This window comes from Notechis scutatus, chromosome 10 (assembly GCF_049901735.1).
Source record: "Notechis scutatus isolate UNSWTSFEM ecotype Mainland chromosome 10, rNotScu1.2, whole genome shotgun sequence".
Taxonomy (NCBI): domain Eukaryota; kingdom Metazoa; phylum Chordata; class Lepidosauria; order Squamata; family Elapidae; genus Notechis; species Notechis scutatus.
Window position 1 is genome coordinate 12,232,690 of NC_142018.1, and position 17,937 is coordinate 12,250,626.

General features: G+C 45.0%; 1 protein-coding gene across 2 annotated transcripts in view; it reads right to left on the reverse strand.

Moving 5' to 3' along the window:
- The window catches only part of NHSL2 (NHS like 2), a 91,199-nt gene extending 73,618 nt beyond the window's left edge, over positions 1-17,581 (reverse strand). For both annotated transcript variants that reach the window (XM_087972358.1, XM_026674620.2), the window contains exon 1: positions 17,231-17,581. In XM_087972358.1, coding sequence (XP_087828484.1) covers positions 17,231-17,510 — 280 coding nt within the window. In that variant the 5' untranslated portion in view covers positions 17,511-17,581. The remainder of the gene's footprint in view (positions 1-17,230) is intronic.
- Between the last annotated feature and the right edge of the window lie 356 nt (positions 17,582-17,937).

Here is a 17,937-nt window from a genome sequence, read left to right on the forward strand (position 1 = left end):
CCCTTTGAATTTAGTATTTATAACTCCAATACACAAATATCCATTTGGAAATAGAATAGAGGTCACTTTATATAAATGTTTGGGTAGTACTTTCAGTTTAGTTTAGTTTAGTTTTTTAGTTTAGTTTAGTTTAGTTTAGTTTAGTTTATAGCTTAGTTTATAGTTTAGTTCAGTTCAGTTTAGTTTATAGTTTAGTTTATAGTTTAGTTTATATTTTAGTTTATAGTTTAGTTTAGTTTAGGCTAGGCTTTTCACCTTCTTATTCATGGTCCTCTCTTTGCCTGCTGGAGGAAAAATAAGGCTGGCTTCATGCCGCAGGAGCCCCTCCAAGCATCACAAAGGTGTTGATACATAGTTCTATTGAAGAGCACAGAAAGTAGGATTAGAAGGGACCTTCGAGGTCTTCTAGTCCAACCTTCTGCTCTAGCAGGAGACCCAAGACCCTACACCATTCCAGACAAATGGTCTGGAACGAAATCCAGTCTCTTCTTGAAAACATTCAATGAAAGAGCAAGCCACAACTCCAGGGGGCAAGGTGTTCCATCGATTCGTTGTCAGGAAATTTCTCCTTAGATCTAGGTTGGAATAGAATAGAATAGAATGGAATGGAATGAAGAAATAGGAATAGAAACAGAATAAAATAGAATAGAATAATAATAGAATAGAATGAAATAGAATAGAATGGAATGGAATCGAATGGAATTGAATGAGGAAATAGGAATAGGAATAGGAATAGGAATAGAATAGAATAGAATAGAATAGAATAGAATAGAATAGAATAGAATGGAATGGAATGGAATGAAGAAATAGGCGCAGTATAAGGCGGTACTATCACTTCACGTGGCCTTGATACTATCCCTCTGGGCAGTGGTGGGATTCAATTATTTTTATTTCCGGTTCTGTGGGCGTGGCTTGGTGGGCATGGCAGGGGAAGGTTACTGCAAAATCCCCATTCCCTCCCCCCACCACTAACCTGCTTTCCAGCTCCGTTCTCCTATGCAGGGCAACCAAAGAAGACCCAGCCGATCAACTGGGACTCAATGGGAGGCGGAGAATAGATGGGGGTGGGGCCAGTCAGAGGTGGGATTTGCCGGTTCTCCAAACTACTCAAAATTTCTGCTATCGGTTCTCCAGAACTGGTCAGAACCTGCTGAATACCACCTCTGCCTCTGGGAATGGAACCTAGGACCACACAGGCATTTTTGAAAAACAGCTGCAGTTATCTAAAGAACACACTCAGAAATTACGGGTAGAAATGTAGGTTGCTCTATACATACTCGTGCACATACACACAATGGCATCACTTTTGTGCTTTTAATAACCCCACAGCCCACCAAAATTCAGAGGCCATTTTTAACCCCTGCATCCCGGAGCAGAAGTGCAAAAGCTTCACCGCTTGGAATTATTTCTTGCAACGAATCTGTTCTTTTTCAATGTGGATTTGAAATTTGTCGCCCCCTTTGGTCATTTGCAAGTAACATTATATTACCAGAAGACACTCTTATTTAAAAATTGCTATTAGCATTATTATTATCGTTAATTTACAGCTGTGTTCTAAGTTTTCCTCTTTTCCCCCTCCCCTAAGATCTTTCCAGTTGAAAGATCTTGATTGCAAACGGATTGAAAATTCTTTTTGGGTTCATTGTGTATCCTTTTCACAAAGCTGAGCCTCTCTAGTTAGTCCTATTCCCTGTTATGAATGCCAGCACGCTTTTGAGAACGGCTTATTATGTGGTTTTCTTGAATATGGCTGAGGGCTAGACTAAATTCTCTTTACGGTCCTTTCCAACTCTTCACTTCTAGCAATTCTGGGTATCCACCTGTCTGTCTGTTCCAATGTTTAAAAAGCCCACTTGAGAGCATAAATAAGCCAGCACTCAGTCGGAGAGACACAGGGTTAATGCAGAGAAATTTCTCACCTGCTTTTCCAAACTTAAACGGCTTCGATTCAGGGACAGCTTAAACACCACAAACACTCGGATGCCACCGGCCAAGCCAGGTCTGTGGCTTGAACTGGTCCAAGATCCCTCTTCGGAGAAACACCTGCTCCGTTCCGGCCAGCAAATCTGAGAAACGTCCCTTTGCAAATCGGAGCCGTAGAGCAGGGCGCACTTATGCCCTTAGAATATGTGCCTAAACACACACACACACATGATGCCCCTTCTTTGGGCAAGCACACTCAGCTCATTCAAACCCAGGGACCAGCCTTTCTGTTTGGAAATCACTTCGTGCCAGCCTGGCGTTGGTCTCTGTGTGCAGGGCCCTCGCTTGGCCGGCTGGGGCTCAGCCAACATCCCCGCGTGCTTGGTACTTTTGGGGCAACGTTGCCAGGAAGAGTGGGGCTGGAAGGGGGGAGGCATCTAAGAATAAGTTTCCTTGGATGGCGATATGGCCGAGCTCAATGGAGCCCTTGTTTCCTCCTGGAGAAGGCTTGGCCAGCGAGCTCCATCTATAGAGATACCGAGCAGAGGAGCGATTCTGATACAGCCTGAGAACAGTTCCGAATAGAGGGTTACGTTAGGGTGGGAGCGGAGGACACTCTCTGCAAATTGAAACACTTGAAGGATTGTAAGGTGCCTGCGGTTCAGAGCGCCTGAGCACTGGCATACAGATACAGATTAACACCGTTGGAAGGGGCCTTGTAGGTCATCTAGTCCAACCCGTCCACCCTGCACCATTTCTGACAAATGGCAGTCCAATCTCTTCTTGAAAGCCTCCAGTGATGAACCTCCCACAACTTCTGAAGGCAACTTCTGTTCCATGGGTTGATTGTTCTCACTATCAGAAAATTTCTCCTTATTTCCTGGTTGAATCTCTCCTTGTTCAGTTTCCATCCATTATTCCTTGTCTGGCCTTTGGGTGCCTTGGAAAAATAGCTTGACCCCTTCGTTCTCTCTGTGGCAGCCCCTCAAATATTGGAAGACTGCTATCATGTCTCCCCTGGTCCTTCACTTCACTAGACTAGCCAGGCCCAGTTCCTGTAACTGCTCTTCATATGTTTTAGTCTCCAGTCCCCTAATCATCCTGGTTGCTCTTCTCTGCACTTTTTCTAGAGTCTCAACATCTTTTTTATAGTTTGGTGACCAACCTCCAACTCCAACATACCACTAACTTGGAGAAGAGTCCGTGTGGTTCTAAGGTTACTCCATTTCAGATATGGTCTCCCTTGTTGACAGGGATATTGTCTTTCAACTCATAGCAGGATGAGGATGGGAGGGATGGAATAGGATGGGATGGAATGTGGTCTCATTTCTGAGCTATCAAATGATATCACAACTGAGACCTCCTTTGAGGGCATCTCAGATCAGTTCCTTGAAGGATCACGTCACGGATCCTACAGGCCGTTTCCCTCACTTTGGGGGTCTGTTGTGGTGGTCATGCCACTATTTAAAGTCCATGAGTCCTTGGAGTTATTCAAAGGTCCTTGAAGAAATAAACATCACAATGGGAACTATAAAAAAATAAATAAATTCTGGTCTGTTCTACCTGATTTAAAATTTTTCTTAGGTGCCTCCATCCAAAAGTGTCAATGGTGATTCTTCCTGAAAGAGATTAGCCTGGGGTGCCATTTTGATTTCCCAGAATGCCACTGGCCCCAAAGTGCATTCTCTCCATTTTGAGAATGGATCCTTGGCTACGTAAACTGATCACACAGCTGTTGCTCCCCACCATTACAAGGAAGCCAGTGGGACAGGTGAGAATGGCCTTGGCAGATGGGAGGAAGGCTGGACAATTGTTACCCAAAGCGGTGGCCCCAAACCTGTTGCACTGCACTGACAAGAATAGGCCAGTAAATAGAATACAGGTAGTTTTCGACTTACGGCCACAGTTGAGCCCAACATTTCTGTTGCTAAGTGAGGCGTTTGTTAAGTGAGATTTTATGACTTCCCCTGCCACAGTTGTTAAGTGAATCTGGCTTCCCCATTGACAGACAGTCGCGTGATGCTGTAACTGTCATGAATATGAACCATAATTGCCAAGCATCCGAATTGTGTTTTTATCTTTTTTTTTTTTTTTTAAAGAAAACAGTTTTATCTTTGAAAAAAAAAAAAAACCTGAAGTTTGTATTTTAATTGTTGGAGTCAAATAAAGTTTAAGGGAAAAAAAAAACAAATAAGGGCAGAATTACTCCTCATAGTTGTGTTTGGTTGTTGGTGTTTTTTGTCTGGAGGGCGTTGAAGGCTTAGTGACGTGGGTGGGTGATGTCTCTCTTAAGCCTGACCCCCTAGCCCTCCTCCTCTCAGCCCTAGTCAACTTAACTTAGAGCAAGGGTCTTCAAACTTGGCAAGTTTAAGACTTGTGGACTTCAACTCCCAGAATTCCTGAGCTAACCTGACTGGAGGAGGAATTCTGGGAGTTGAAGTCCAGAAGTCTTTTTTTTTTTCTATTTAATTTTATTAGACAAACACAAAAACAGAAAAGAACATTAAAAACAATGAACGTGGTGCAATCTTCCTAACCCACATAGTTGTCTTACATTGCTAAATCATATATAAAAATAGTGCACATTTACATTCTATATACATAGCATATAATATATACATATAATCATTTCTTATTATCTTGATCCTTCCTCTTTTCTAACCAACAGTAAAACTTATCCCATACTTTGTAATAATCCGATTCATCCTTATTTTTTAATTCTTTTGTCAATTTGTCCATTTCTGCACACATCCAAATTTTCCTAATTATTTCTATTTCACTTGGAGTTTCTTTACATTTCCACTGTTGTGCATAGGCCAATCTTGCAGCAGTAATTACATGAATTGTTAGGTATATAATATCTTTTTCTCTATACATTAATTCCTAACAAGAAAATTTCAGGTCTGCATTCAATTTTGATCTTACACATCTCTTCTAACCATTTCTGAATTTTCTGCCAAAATGGGCAGAAAATTCAAATTGGGTTTCTTTACAATTCCACCATAAATGATAATACCTTCCATTTTCCTTATTGCACTTCCAACATGCAGGGGAAAGATTTAAGTCCACAAGTCTTAAAGTTGTCAAGTTTGAAGACTCCTGACTCAGAATAACAGAATTGGAAGGGACCTTGGAGGTCTTCTAGTCCAACCCCCTGCTTAGGCAGGAAAGCCTACACCCCTTCAGACAGTCCTGCAGCATCCCAGCCCATCCCTGAGCCGTGTGTTGTTGTTGTTGTGTAAACTATTTGCATACACACACACACACACCCTGGGTGGCACAAGTCCACTGTGGGCAGAACCAAAACACAGCAAAAAAGAGGCCACCCACTGAGTGGGATTCGTTTTATTTTTTATTTTCTTTTTTTCTTCTTCTTTTTTTTGCAAGATGATTCTGGCGCAGCTTGGCACTTGGCTTTTCCTTGCTCCCACACCGGGCACACACAAATCTGAACTCTTCTCTTGCTTTCATCTCTTTTGGCAGAGTTGCCAATTCTCTGCTGTTCTTTCATATCTCCAGGAATGCGGCCGCAGCAGCCTCCTTCCTTCCAAATAGCAGCAGCGGGGAAGGGGGAAGTAAGTGGTGGATCTAATTTCCGCCAGATCACCTTTCCCGCTGAAGGATTATGGGCTTTTCTTTTTTTTTTTTAAAGAGCTTTTAGAAATGCTGGCACCAACCTGTTTTGTTTTTTTTTTAACTCTGGAGAGGGGGCCGGGAGGGGAACAGCAAAATCTTTGGAGGAAACCCTGAAGTGTCTTTCTTCACTTGCTTGCAATCAAAACATTCCAGGAATGAGAGAAACAGGAGGTTGGGTTGGATTAAAGAGGGGAAATAATAAATATAGGGAGGTTTATCCCCACACATCCCCCCCCCCCAAAAAAAAATCAAATGCAAGCAATCCTCAAATTACAACAGCTCATTTAGGGACCATTCAAAGTTACAAGGGGCACTGGAAAAAGTCACTTGTGACCATTTTTCACACTTACGACCATTCCCCATGGTTTACGTGATTTAGGATTCAGATGTCCGGCATATTTTACGACGGTGCCAGGATTCCCGGAGTGACGTGACCCCTCTTTGGCGACCTTCTGAGAAGTCAAGTCAGTGGGGAAGCAAGATTCGCTTAACAACCAGATTATTAATCTATTAACCGCAGTGATTCACTTAACAACTGTAAAAATGGGGTAAAATTCTCCAGAACTAAAATTATATTTACTTACTAAGCTTTTGTCAGCCTCTGCTGACATTGTCAGAGTATTAAGCTACCATTACGGAGATCTATGCCTTTATTAATCAATTTAGTCCTTGCACGTGTAAAATAGCCCCTTCCAACCGCCTCCCACCTGTCATTAGCCCTGTTGTTTTTGCTTCAGTCATGTTGGTCAAAGGAGGATTGTCTTTTGTTGTTGTTTCCAGGAAAGACCCTGTAGGTGGAGCAGAGACCACTTCTCATCGGGGAACAGGGACAGATGTCAACCCCGCCATCCCTGGCATGTGGATTTATCCTATGAGGGCACAGCCAGGCCTGTCCAAATACAGAGGAGCCTGGCAGAACTACTTCAAGCTATAACAGACAGGAATAATGAAGAACCAGCCGGACCAACCACCAGGTCATGAGAAAAACAACAAATTGCAATAGCTGGCAGGTTAACATCACCTTTTAAACAGGGGTGGGATTCAAATTTTTAACAACCGGTTCTGTGGGCGTGGCTTAGTTGGTGGGCATGGCTTGGTGGTCAGGTGACTGGCTGGGCGTGGCCAACTCAACATCACTCATATCGAGGCACGCATCTCCTCGCCTGGCCTCTCATGACTGTGGGGATGCTGCAACAGTCGTAAGTGTGAAAAAACGGTCATAAGTCACTTTTTTTCAGCGCCATTGTAACTTTGAATGGTCACTCCACACAAGCAAAGTACCAGCAAAGGAGGGGAAAAAAACTCCAGAGAAGTTCCTGTGACAGGAAGTCTAGTCCTGCCAAGAATGTAATAAGGGTTAACAGAGAGGCAGTTTCTGTAAGCAACACCAGAATGTTTCCTTCCTGCCTTCCTTACAGGATTAGGCCAGTAATTTCTTCTAGCAACCGGTTCTCCAAACTGCTTAGAATGTTAACAACCGATTCTAGAGAATAGGTGCGAACCGGTAGAATCCCACCCCTGCTCCAAGGTCCCTTCCAACTCTGCTATTCTGTTTTCTTCTGTTCCTGTTCTGTTCTGTTCTGTTTTGTTCTACTCTACTCTACTCTACTCTACTCTACTCTACTCTACTCTACCCTACCATAAGTACCGGAAGTTTGGAAATGGGCCTGTTTCCAGCTTCTGGTGGGCCTCCAGAGCCAGGGGAGGTTATTTTTGCCCTCCCAGAGGCCTGGGGGAAGTCTCCGGATCCTTGGGAGGGCGAAAATGGCCTCCCCAGGCTCTGGAGGCCCACCAGAAGCTGGAAACAGAAAGTTCTGGTAAGCCCTGCCCACCATGGCCCCACCCACCATGGCCCCGCCCACCATGGCTTTGCCCACCCAGCAACCGGGCAGTGAACTGGTTGCTGGGATTTTTCCCCACCCCTGTTAGCCCTCAGCCACAATAGGAATTGCCCAACAAGACCTTTCACTACATCAGCCCAATCTTCAACCAAACTTAGCTCAGACAAACTCCTAGGATTTGTACATGGCGCCACTGGAGTCTGACAGCAGCCAATAGAATGCGTGTCCTTGCACAGGAACAGGAACCTCAAGTTCAAAGCCCAAGAGACAGCATAAAAACCCCTCACTCTCAACTCCATGTGGTCAGCTGGCCAGAACCATGGGCTTGGTGGTTCTGTTCATCGTTAAACCGTCTTTCCAATCAGCCTCCAGCTTCCATTTCTTCTACCAAGGAGAGGAAACAGCAGCTGAAGCTCTCCTGCAAGGTTGTGTGAGCTTAAAGGGAAAGCGAAGGGTTTCCCCGAGAGGAATTTCTTTCCAGAATCCAGCAGCTTTTCTCCAACCTGGCCCAGCACATCTTTATATTTGCTACCTTTGCCAGGCCTGCTTTTTTCTCTGCCAAAACCTACACCCTGGGCTGCCCTCTGGATCGCAGCCTGAAATCTGGAAGTGATTTTCCTCCCTTCGAGCATCCTGGCCTGCTTGGAAGTTTAGGAAAGCCTCCAGCCTCATAAATCTTGCTGAGCTAGAAGCCATTTCCCAACCCCCAGACTCTTGTTTTCCTTTCGGATCCAATGCACCCCACCCTGCGTTGATAGTCTCTTGTTTTTCCACCCCAGTGTTGATCTAGCAAGATTGTCTCCTGCAGAAAGAAAAGGTTCCATAGAACCTAGGATGACAGTAATTCAGAACAGCCTCTCTCCCTTGAACGCTTTTATTCCGTAAGGCCAGTTTTCCCCCCAATTTTAACCCCTTACGGACTTTACCAGGACTAGAACTCCCAACACTGTCCAGCCATCCACAAACCCTTCACACAAGGAGACTCCATCCATTTGCAACCACAACATTATCATCTCTCTGCACCAAGGGAAAACTTTTGAACTTAACCAATTATGGGCCGATGTCCAAATTCTTGCGAACGGGGGCATTTTAACGAAGTCCAAAGCAGAATGGAAAGACACATGAAGAGGCTCCTTATCTAGATAGCTAGTATTGTTTACATCCTTTTTTTAAAAAAAAAATTCCCAATCCAGATGACCTCTTGAAGTATGGATTTCAAGTTCCAGAATTCCCAAGGCTGTATGGTTCAAGGCTGAGAAATCCTGATAGTTGGAGCCAGGTCTTTGGAAGTTCCCCAGGTTACAAAACACCTGTTCTATATCATCTACCAACTGCAACTTGCTTATTTTTGAGTGGAGAGGGTTTGTCTTAAACTGAAACTGAACTGAAGAAGTTTGTTAAATTAACCTCTCACTTTTCTTAAGAGAGCTTACATGGGCCTCACAAGAACCATTTTCCTTCCTTCCTTTCTCCCTCTCTCTTCTCTTCTTCCTTCCTTCCTTCCTTCCTTCCTTCCTTCCTTCCTTCCTTCCTTCTTCCTTTCTCTTCCTTTCTCTTTCTTTCTTTCTTTCTTTCTTTCTTTCTTTCTTTCTTTCTTTCTTTCTTTCTTTCTTTCTTTCTTTCTTTCTTTGTCTTCCTGAATAGGAAAGCAGGCATATAAATCTGTGATCTAGAATAAGCAATTTATACAAGGTGACCCAAGAGATCCAAGAAAATAGACCCTACATCAGTGGTGGAATTCAACCGGTGTTACTACCAGTTCAGTGACTACGTTTTGCGTAGTTTTGCTGCGCGCGCGTGTAAAAAAACACCTTAGGCTGTGCCGCCCGGACAGCTGACAAGCGCTGCGTGCGGGTGAGCAGCGTTTGAAAAGCCTCTTTTTTCCTGCTTTTTCAACCTCAGCTGTGCCGGGCAAAGCAGCTGAGGTTGAAAAAAGCAGGAAATAAAGGACAGGTAAAAGCCCAGGCGGGTGGGTGGGCCAAACAGCAGCAAACACAGAACCGGTTTGGTATCTTCAGAGCTACCGGTTCTATAGAGCCAGGCAGAAGCGGTAGCATCCCACCCCTGCCCTACATCAATGAGCATTTCCCACCCTTTTAAAGGCAGTATGATCGGCAACTTCAGCATCTTTGGGAGCCTTGCAAACTTCTGGTTTGGCCAAGGACATTAAGCAGTGGGAAACGTGTTTCTGGAACACCGTATTCCTTTCAGCCTCTGGGGTGAACACGCTGTCCTTTGGACAAGGCCCAGCCAAGTTGGATCCCAGGGGCAGCAGCTTCCCTTTTCTTGTGGAACGTCAAGGGCAGAGGTCCTCGTTTATTCAACGAGGGATGTCTGTCTCCTCTTCTCTGCCCAGATTCCACAGAAATCCATTTTGCTCCTCCTACTGGCTGGGGAATTCTGGGAATTGAAGTCCACACATCTTAAAAGGTCCGAAGTTGAGGAACTGGGGTGTAAATAGCTCTGTGAACTGTCCTCCTTCGGTGGTCCTGATTGAGATTTTGTTGGGAGAGTAGCTGCAAGGGGAAATAGGGGGTGAGCCTGGAAGGAGAGGGGTGCTGGCCCTGGATAGTGGGGGCTACAAGTCCAGTCTAGCTGTCTGACAATGTGGCGGAAGTCATCTTTTTTTCTTGTTATGTTTGGGGAGGGGACACGGAGGATACATTAAGAGGATGGAAGAAGTTTGCCTCCCCAGAGACTCTCCTTCCCATTCCTGACTGTCTCAAAATAAAGCAAAACCAAACCAAGAAATGTTGACTCCAATCTGTCCATTTGGCTCAGCTCCTTCCTTGGACAAGGAATGGAGAGATGGCCTTCGCTTCCCAAATATTATTCTTAGCTCAGCCGCAGAAAACACAACAGCTGTCCACGCACCCAACTCAAGGCAGAGAGTCGTTGCCTACAAATACAGGGACCCTACTTCCTTCGCCATAAAGGACAGTTTTTTATTTCAGAAAGTTGTCCTTGAGATAGATAGATAGATGTTAGTTAGACAGACAGACAGACAGACAGACAGACACGATAGAGACACACACAAATATATAGAGATGATAGAATGATAGACAGATATACATATATACAGAGATGATAGAGATTAGATAGATAGATAGATAGATAGATAGATAGATAGATAGATAGATAGATAGATAGATAGATAGATAGATAGATAGATAGATAGATAGATAGATAGATAGATAGATAGATAGATAGATAGATAGATAGATAGACAGACAGAGATGAGATAGACATACACACACACACAGAGAGAGACAATAGAAAAATTAAATAGATTAGATAGATAGATAGATAGATAGATAGATAGATAGATAGATAGATAGATAGATAGATAGATAGATAGATAGATAGATAGATAGATAGATAGACAGACATTTGTATATGTGTGTGTATCTGTATATAGAGAGATGCTAGAGGAATGCTAGAGAGATAGACAGATTATAGATATGGATGTATATAGATAGATAAATGATCAGATAGATGATGGATGGATGGATGGATGGATGGATGGATGGATGAATGGATAGATAGATAGATAGATAGATAGATAGATAGATAGATAATTTTCTTTTCAAAAACTCACTTTATTTAACTTTTGCTACACAAAAGTTCAAGCACAGCCTTTCATGTTCGGGTAAGACATATGGAAATGGGATTGTTTTTTTCTCAAGTTAATGTAGACACATGGTTTGATTTTGAGATATTATTATTGTTGTTGTTATTATTATTATTATTATTCCTATTTGGTTCTGGCAAAGATGGTTTTATATGGATGGTCTGCTTCTGAGCTGGTTTGAAAAGATGCTTTACTTGGTGCGCTTCCGTCGCCAGCAGCATTATACAAGGAGGAGCCAATTTCTCCTCCTTTTCAGGAGCAACACTGAGAATATGTTTAAAGAAACACATACATGGAGTCTGCTGCTTCTCTCACAGGAGAAGTATGGTCACAAATCGAGAACTACCTACACCAACTTTAAAACAGTAACTATCTGGGTTAATTTCATCAATAAGGGCTTTAGAATGGAGTGGAGTGGAGTGGAGTGGAGTGGAGTGGAGTAGAGTAGAGTAGAGTAGAGTAGAGTAGAGTAGAGTAGAGTAGAGTAGAGTAGAGTAGTTGGAAGGGACCTTGTAGGTCATCTAGTCCAACACCCTGCTCAGGCAGGAAACCCTACGAATTTTCTAGAAAGCTTCAGCACCTGCCATTTTAGAAACCTCCCCCTTTGCCAGAATGAAATGCTGATCATTCAAATGACAGGAGAGAATTGGACGCCAACATCTTTCCCCAGGCAAAATTCACCAAGATTTGACAGAGCCCTTTTTCTCATCATCAGTCCTGCTTGACATTATTCCCATTTTACAGATGAAACCTCTCCAAGGCCCAGCTTCCTTTCTCCACATGTTTGGCTTCAGAGTTTTGCAGAGGGACATGGAGGCAAAACTCGGGGGAATAATAAAGAGTTCATTGACTCTGATTTCCTGTCGTTCTTTCCCACCCTCCAGCGGTTTAAAGTTTTGATTCTCTGCCAATTTGGCAAAGGTTCTCCTGCGAGGCTGAGGTCCAAACCCGGGAAGCATCTGGACTCCGCCCTGTGGCTCCTTCCTGCGTGCCGAATTCAATTCTAAACGATGTTCTGGGTTTAGGTTTCATTTATTCTCCCACTCCTAATTCCCTTCTATCGGGAATGCCAGCCGATGAATCATCTCCAAACTTCTTACATCCCAGAATACGCTACAAAAAGCCGAATCCAATTGCAGCAGGAAGTGATATCCCCATAGATACACAGCTTCAGTCTAAGAGACGACGCTTAACTCTTTATGGCCGTGACTTTGTATTAACCTCAGAAGCCTGAAACCAAAATGAGTCAGGAAAGCAGCCAACTACGACCAAAGAAGCTCATATTTAAGTTCTTCCTTGGAAGTGAAACTGATTAGATGACCTCAGGGCTGCCTAAATAAGTCCTAGAACAAAACAAAGGCCTTTGAACACGTATTACTGTCATCATGAAGTTTCCAACGCTTTAGGCTTCCTCCGCCTGCTGTGATGTGCAGCAGGTTCTGTGTTGCCACCAGATTGCTATTATTACCTTGGTTGTACCCTTGTACATGTACAATGAGATTGGCTGAGCCTCCCTTGGTGCCCCCTCCCCCCCGACACAACTCACAGTGAGGACAGAAGTCCCGATCCCAGATGAGTCCCAAGAGCCATGATAGCCCAGTGGCAAGGGTGGGATTCTACCGGTTTGGACCGGTTTGAGCGAACCGGATGTTAAAGTTACATCTGGTTTGCCAAACCGATATTTCAACTGACCGGCTGGCCCCACCCACCCCGCCTCGCCTCTCCCGGGACTCTCTACATGGCCCATTTTCGATGGAGGTAATGCAGGGTCTGTGCGGAGGCTCTGGGAGGGGGAAAAATGGGCCTTCCAGAAGTCTGGAAACAGGCCTGTTTCTGGCTCCCGGTGGGCTTCCACAGCCCGGGGGAGGCCTCTGGACCTTGGGAGGGCGAAAACGGTCTCCCCTGGGCTCTGGAGGCCCACCAGAAGCCAGAAACAGGAAGTTCTGGTAGGCCACACCCACCATGACCACTCCCACTGAGTAAGCAGGCAGTAAATCAGTTGCTGGTTTTTTGTTTTTTTTAATAAGAATTTTTATTTTTAGACAAACATGCACAAACAAAACATAAACCCATCTTCCAGTTACATACATACAGTGTGTTGGTTGATTACAAATCTTTTGTGCATCCTCTCCACTTACAGTTTGTATACATTCTCATATTATCAATCTAACATATATGCATACATTATTATCATTGTTAATCATTTATTTGACTATAACTATTGTTCCATCATTTTATACGAGATATTCAAGAATTTAAATTAATTTATATTACAACAATTCCTTACTTCATCCTAAATCCATCCAATAGTAGCACATCTTTATATTATATTGTGTATAATTCTATTATCCTTGTATTGTAAAATTTTCTAACATATTTCATTTCCATATTTTTTGGTCTAACCATCGATAAAAATAAATCCCATATCTTGTAAAATTGTTTATCTTCTTGTTCTCTAATTTCAAATGTCAATGTACTCATTTCGGCACATTCCATTATTTTCTTAACAACTTCCTCTTCAGTTGCTGGGTCTTTTTGAACCTCACCCCTGTGCAGTGGTTAGAATGCAGAATTGCAGCCTGACACTGCCTACTGCAAGGAGTTCAATCTTGAACGGCTCAAGATTGATTCAGCCTTCCATCCTTCCCGAGTCAGTAAAATGAGGACCTAGATTGTCGGGGGCAACAGGCTGCCATTGTAAACCGCTTAAGAGAGAGGGCTGTAAAACATTATGAAGCAGTATATAAGTCTTGCTATACTTCAACACACCTGGAGGACATGCAGGTTAGGGAAAGTTGCAACAGGTTGGCTTCCCATGCTGGCTGGGGAATTCTAGGAATTGGAATTCGCGTATCTTCAAATTGGCAAGGCTGAGAAATATTGCCCTACGGTGTATTGTTTGATGGTTTCATATGCCCGGTCAGCTTGTTACTCAGAAGAAAGAAGGGAATGCTTCCGTAAGCGCAGGAAACACGAACTACTAGTGCTGAATATGATTTCCAAATAAACAGCAACTCTGGAAGGGTTATGCTTGGCCAGATGAAGGTTACGTTTGGACACAGGAAGCTATCATTTGTACATCCACCACAAATCTCTCTGCAGCTTCTGCTCCCAAGAATAATTTTCCTTCTGCCTCACTTATGTGGCTGAGCAAATTCCAAGGCTGCTTTCGGGCTGCCTTGAGCAGAGGAACTAATAGCTGATGTCAAAACCAATCCAAACTCTCCCGGGATTTGAACTGGGATTGTCTGGAAGGAAAGGCAGTTCTTACGCTTTTTACTGTACTTCCTCAGCGGAGAAATATGACTCCAGGATGCTGCAACCATCGTAAATTCAGGCAAAGCACTCTCAGATTTTGATCACACGATCAAAACGCTACGGAGGGGAAGGGGATGCTACATTGGTCGTAAGTGCCATGACCTGTTGTAAGTTACTATTTTCACACTGATGCCAATACACACACACACACACACACACACACACACACACACACACAAGTGTTTTCCCAAAATAAGACCTGGTCTTATATTAATTTTTGCTCCAAAAGACGCATTAGGGCTAATTTTCCAGTTAGGTCTTATTTGGGGGGAAAATACGGTTCCAAATGCATCATTTCAATGATCCGAAAAGCAGATCCTGCACCTGCAGGAACATGCTAGGAAGAAGGAGAAGGAGGAGAAGAAGGAGAGGAGGAGGAGGAGAAGAAGAAGAAGAGGAGGAGGAAAGAAGAAGAAGAGGAAGACAAGGAAGAAGAAGAAGAGGGGGAGGAGGGGGAGGAAAAAGAAGAGGAAGAAAAAGAACAAAACAAGAAGAAGGAGGAGGAGGAGGAGGATAACAACAAGAAGATGCAACTTTGAACAGTCGCTAAATGAATAGTCATAACTTGAGAACTATCTGTATCAGAAAACAGCAAAAGGTGCCTCACTGGGTAGCAATAATGCCAGAGGTGTCATTCAGCAGGTTCTGACCAGTTCTGGAGAACCGGTAGCAGAAATTTTGAGTTGTTCAGAGAACCGGCCAATCCCACCTCTGACTGGAGATTTTGCAGTATCCTTCCCCTGCCACGCCCACCAAGCCACGCCCACAGAACCGGTAGTAAAACCATTTGAATCCCACCACTGATATAACTCCATTCACACAACCTTGTAAGAGGAGTAGAATCTGACGCTCTCTTTCCTGGCCAAAAGAGGAACAGGTTGGGCACCTTCTTTGCAGAGGCATGCAAATTCCACACCCAGGAGCATCTGAAGGTAAAACTTAATTAAGCTGCAAACATCTGCCTGATCTAATTAGCTGTGGTCTCAAGTCTCAGCCCATCATGGAAAGTAGAGCAGGTCTTGCAGCCCACCCACCCCCAAAAGGACGCAGAACTTTATTTATGTATTTTTGTCAATTGCTTACAAGATAATAGGTATAAGTAAAAACATAGTTATGAATACATGGATACATACAAGAAAAATAAAAAAATAAAAATAAAAGAAACTTACAAGCAGGATGCCTCCCCTCCCCCTTAATCGGGGGAGGATTCCTCCCTTTGTTTCCTTCTCCCCCAAAGATCTTTTCGCACCCCCTTCTGCAGGAGACCACCAAGGCTAACCAAAACCGAAGGGAAGGAACCAAAGCCACGCATGATCTTTTCACCGTCAAAAAGCCTCTGAACATAAGCAAAGTGTTGTTGTCTGTAGAGTTGTAATTGCAGGAATGTTCCAATCTCGGATGGCAAACCTCAGATAAAGAATGTTTCCAAGCAAATACAACTCAGGTAAACAAAGTCACTCATCTAAAGGAGGATTAGAGAGAGGAAGTAAACATATGTTAGACTTTAACTAGAGATAATTAATTGTGTTAATTACTATGCTAAACAGTAACGAAAGTTAAGCAGTAACCAAAGTTAACCAATGATGGAGGATAATTAAAAATGTGTATAAATGCAAGACTAGACTCCAATAAAGATCATCATGATTCAGTTGATCATGATCAAACAACTCGACTGCCTCGTCATTACAACAGTTGTCCCTGCTCCTTCCTCACTGAAGAGCCAACTTAGGGAGTGGCACCAAGGTGGGTATCAGCATAACAGAGCTGGAAGTCTGGAGAAGGCAACTGGACGTTTCCAACTAGACTTTGAAATGTCTTCAAAAGGAAAAAAAAAACACCAGAAAGTCCAGTTGCCTCCTGAAAAAAGTGCACCTTTGGGACAACCAGGACCTGGATGATTGAGAAATCTCTAGATTTTTTGGCTATACAATTTGGGATGAACACCCTTGGAATAGAGTGGGAGTAAGGATGGATTTCCAGAAGAAAAATTGCAGACTGCAGGAACCATTTACACTAACTCAGCTGACCCTGAGGACACAGACAAACCTCCAAGTGGTCTCAACGACCCTCTAAAAGGATGCAAATGACCAGCTGTCCGCAAGGAATATCAATCCTTCCATTCCCCACCATCCAGAAGAGCTGAAGAAGCTTCTGGGATGAGAAGCGAAACGCCTTCAAAGAGAAAAACCAGAAAGTCCAGTTGCCTCCTGAAAAAAAACCCACCTTTAGGACAACCATGACCTGGATGACTGAGAAATCTCTACAGACTTTTAGCTATACAATTTGGGATGAACGCCCTTGGACTGGTGTGGGTGGGAGTAAGAATGGATTTCCAGAAGAAAAATTGCAGACTGCAGCAAGCAGTTACACTAACTCAGCTGACCCCTGAGGACACAGATAAACCTCCAAGTGGTCTCAACCACCCTCTAAAAGGATGCAAATGACCAGCTGTCTGCAAGGAATATCAATCCTTCCATTCCCCACCATCCAGTTAGTGCTAAAGAAGCTTCTGGGATGAGAAGTGAAACGTCTTCAAAGAAAAACAAGAAAGTCCAGTTGCCTCTTTGCATCTTTGGGACCACAGAGTCTGAAGGGGCTTTGGAGGTCTTCTAGTCCAACCCCATGCTCATGCCAAAGACCCTATCCCATCTGAGACAAATAGCTGTCCAATCTCTTCTTGAAAATCTCCAGGGGTGGTTTGGGATTTCGGAGAAAGTCCTTAAGCCCACCGCCCTTTCTTTGCGCTCAGCTTTCCCTCCTTGTTTCGCTGGGGTTGCAACGTCCCCCTTTTCCTCGGGAGGGGTTGCCCCTCTGCCTCCACCCACCCACCCTCCTGCTCCTCTTCCTCCCCCCCTCCTCTTTTCTCTCCCCTCCCTCTTACCTGGCTCCGAAGAAGCCCCCGGGCGGAGCAGACGCCGCACGCGGTGGAGGCGCCCCCGCAGGCGGTGGGCGCGGCGGGAGAGCTCCAAAAGGCGCCCCTCCAGGTCGCCCAGCAGCGCCGCCGAGTGGCCGCACAGGTCAGCCAGCTGGCGGAGCAGGGCCAGCGTCGTCAGGCCGCACACCTCGTGCAGCTGGGCCAGCGGCAGCCCGGCCAGGCGGGGAGCAGCAGCTGTCGAAGGGAGCAGCCGCCGAGGCTCCACCGTGCGCTTCCAGAAAGGCATCGCGCCGCCTTTAGCCAGGAGGGCTCCGCCGTCGCGGCTCGAGGGCCGGCGGGCTCCAGGGTCTGCGGGGGCCGCAGACGGGGAGGAAAAAGCAGGCGGGGGCGCCCCGTCGGTTCCTCGGTCCCTGGGAGTCGTCCGCTAAGCAGCCCAGAAGCGCCTCGCCCCGTCGGAAGAGCCGGAGGAGGCTCTGCTCCCCGGGGAACCCTCGACGGTTCTCTCGGGACGCGCCTCCTTCCCAAGCGGGGAAACTCCGGAAAGCGCGCGCGGGCGACGGTTGGAGACCGTCCTGGACGGTGGCAAAGGCGCTTTTTCCCCCCTTCGGCCTTCCGAAATCGCGCTTTCGGTTCTCCCGGGCCCCGCTGGAAGGAACGGAGAGGAATCTCCGCGGGGCCAGCCCAGGCTCTCTGTCAACGCGCCAAGCCGCCAA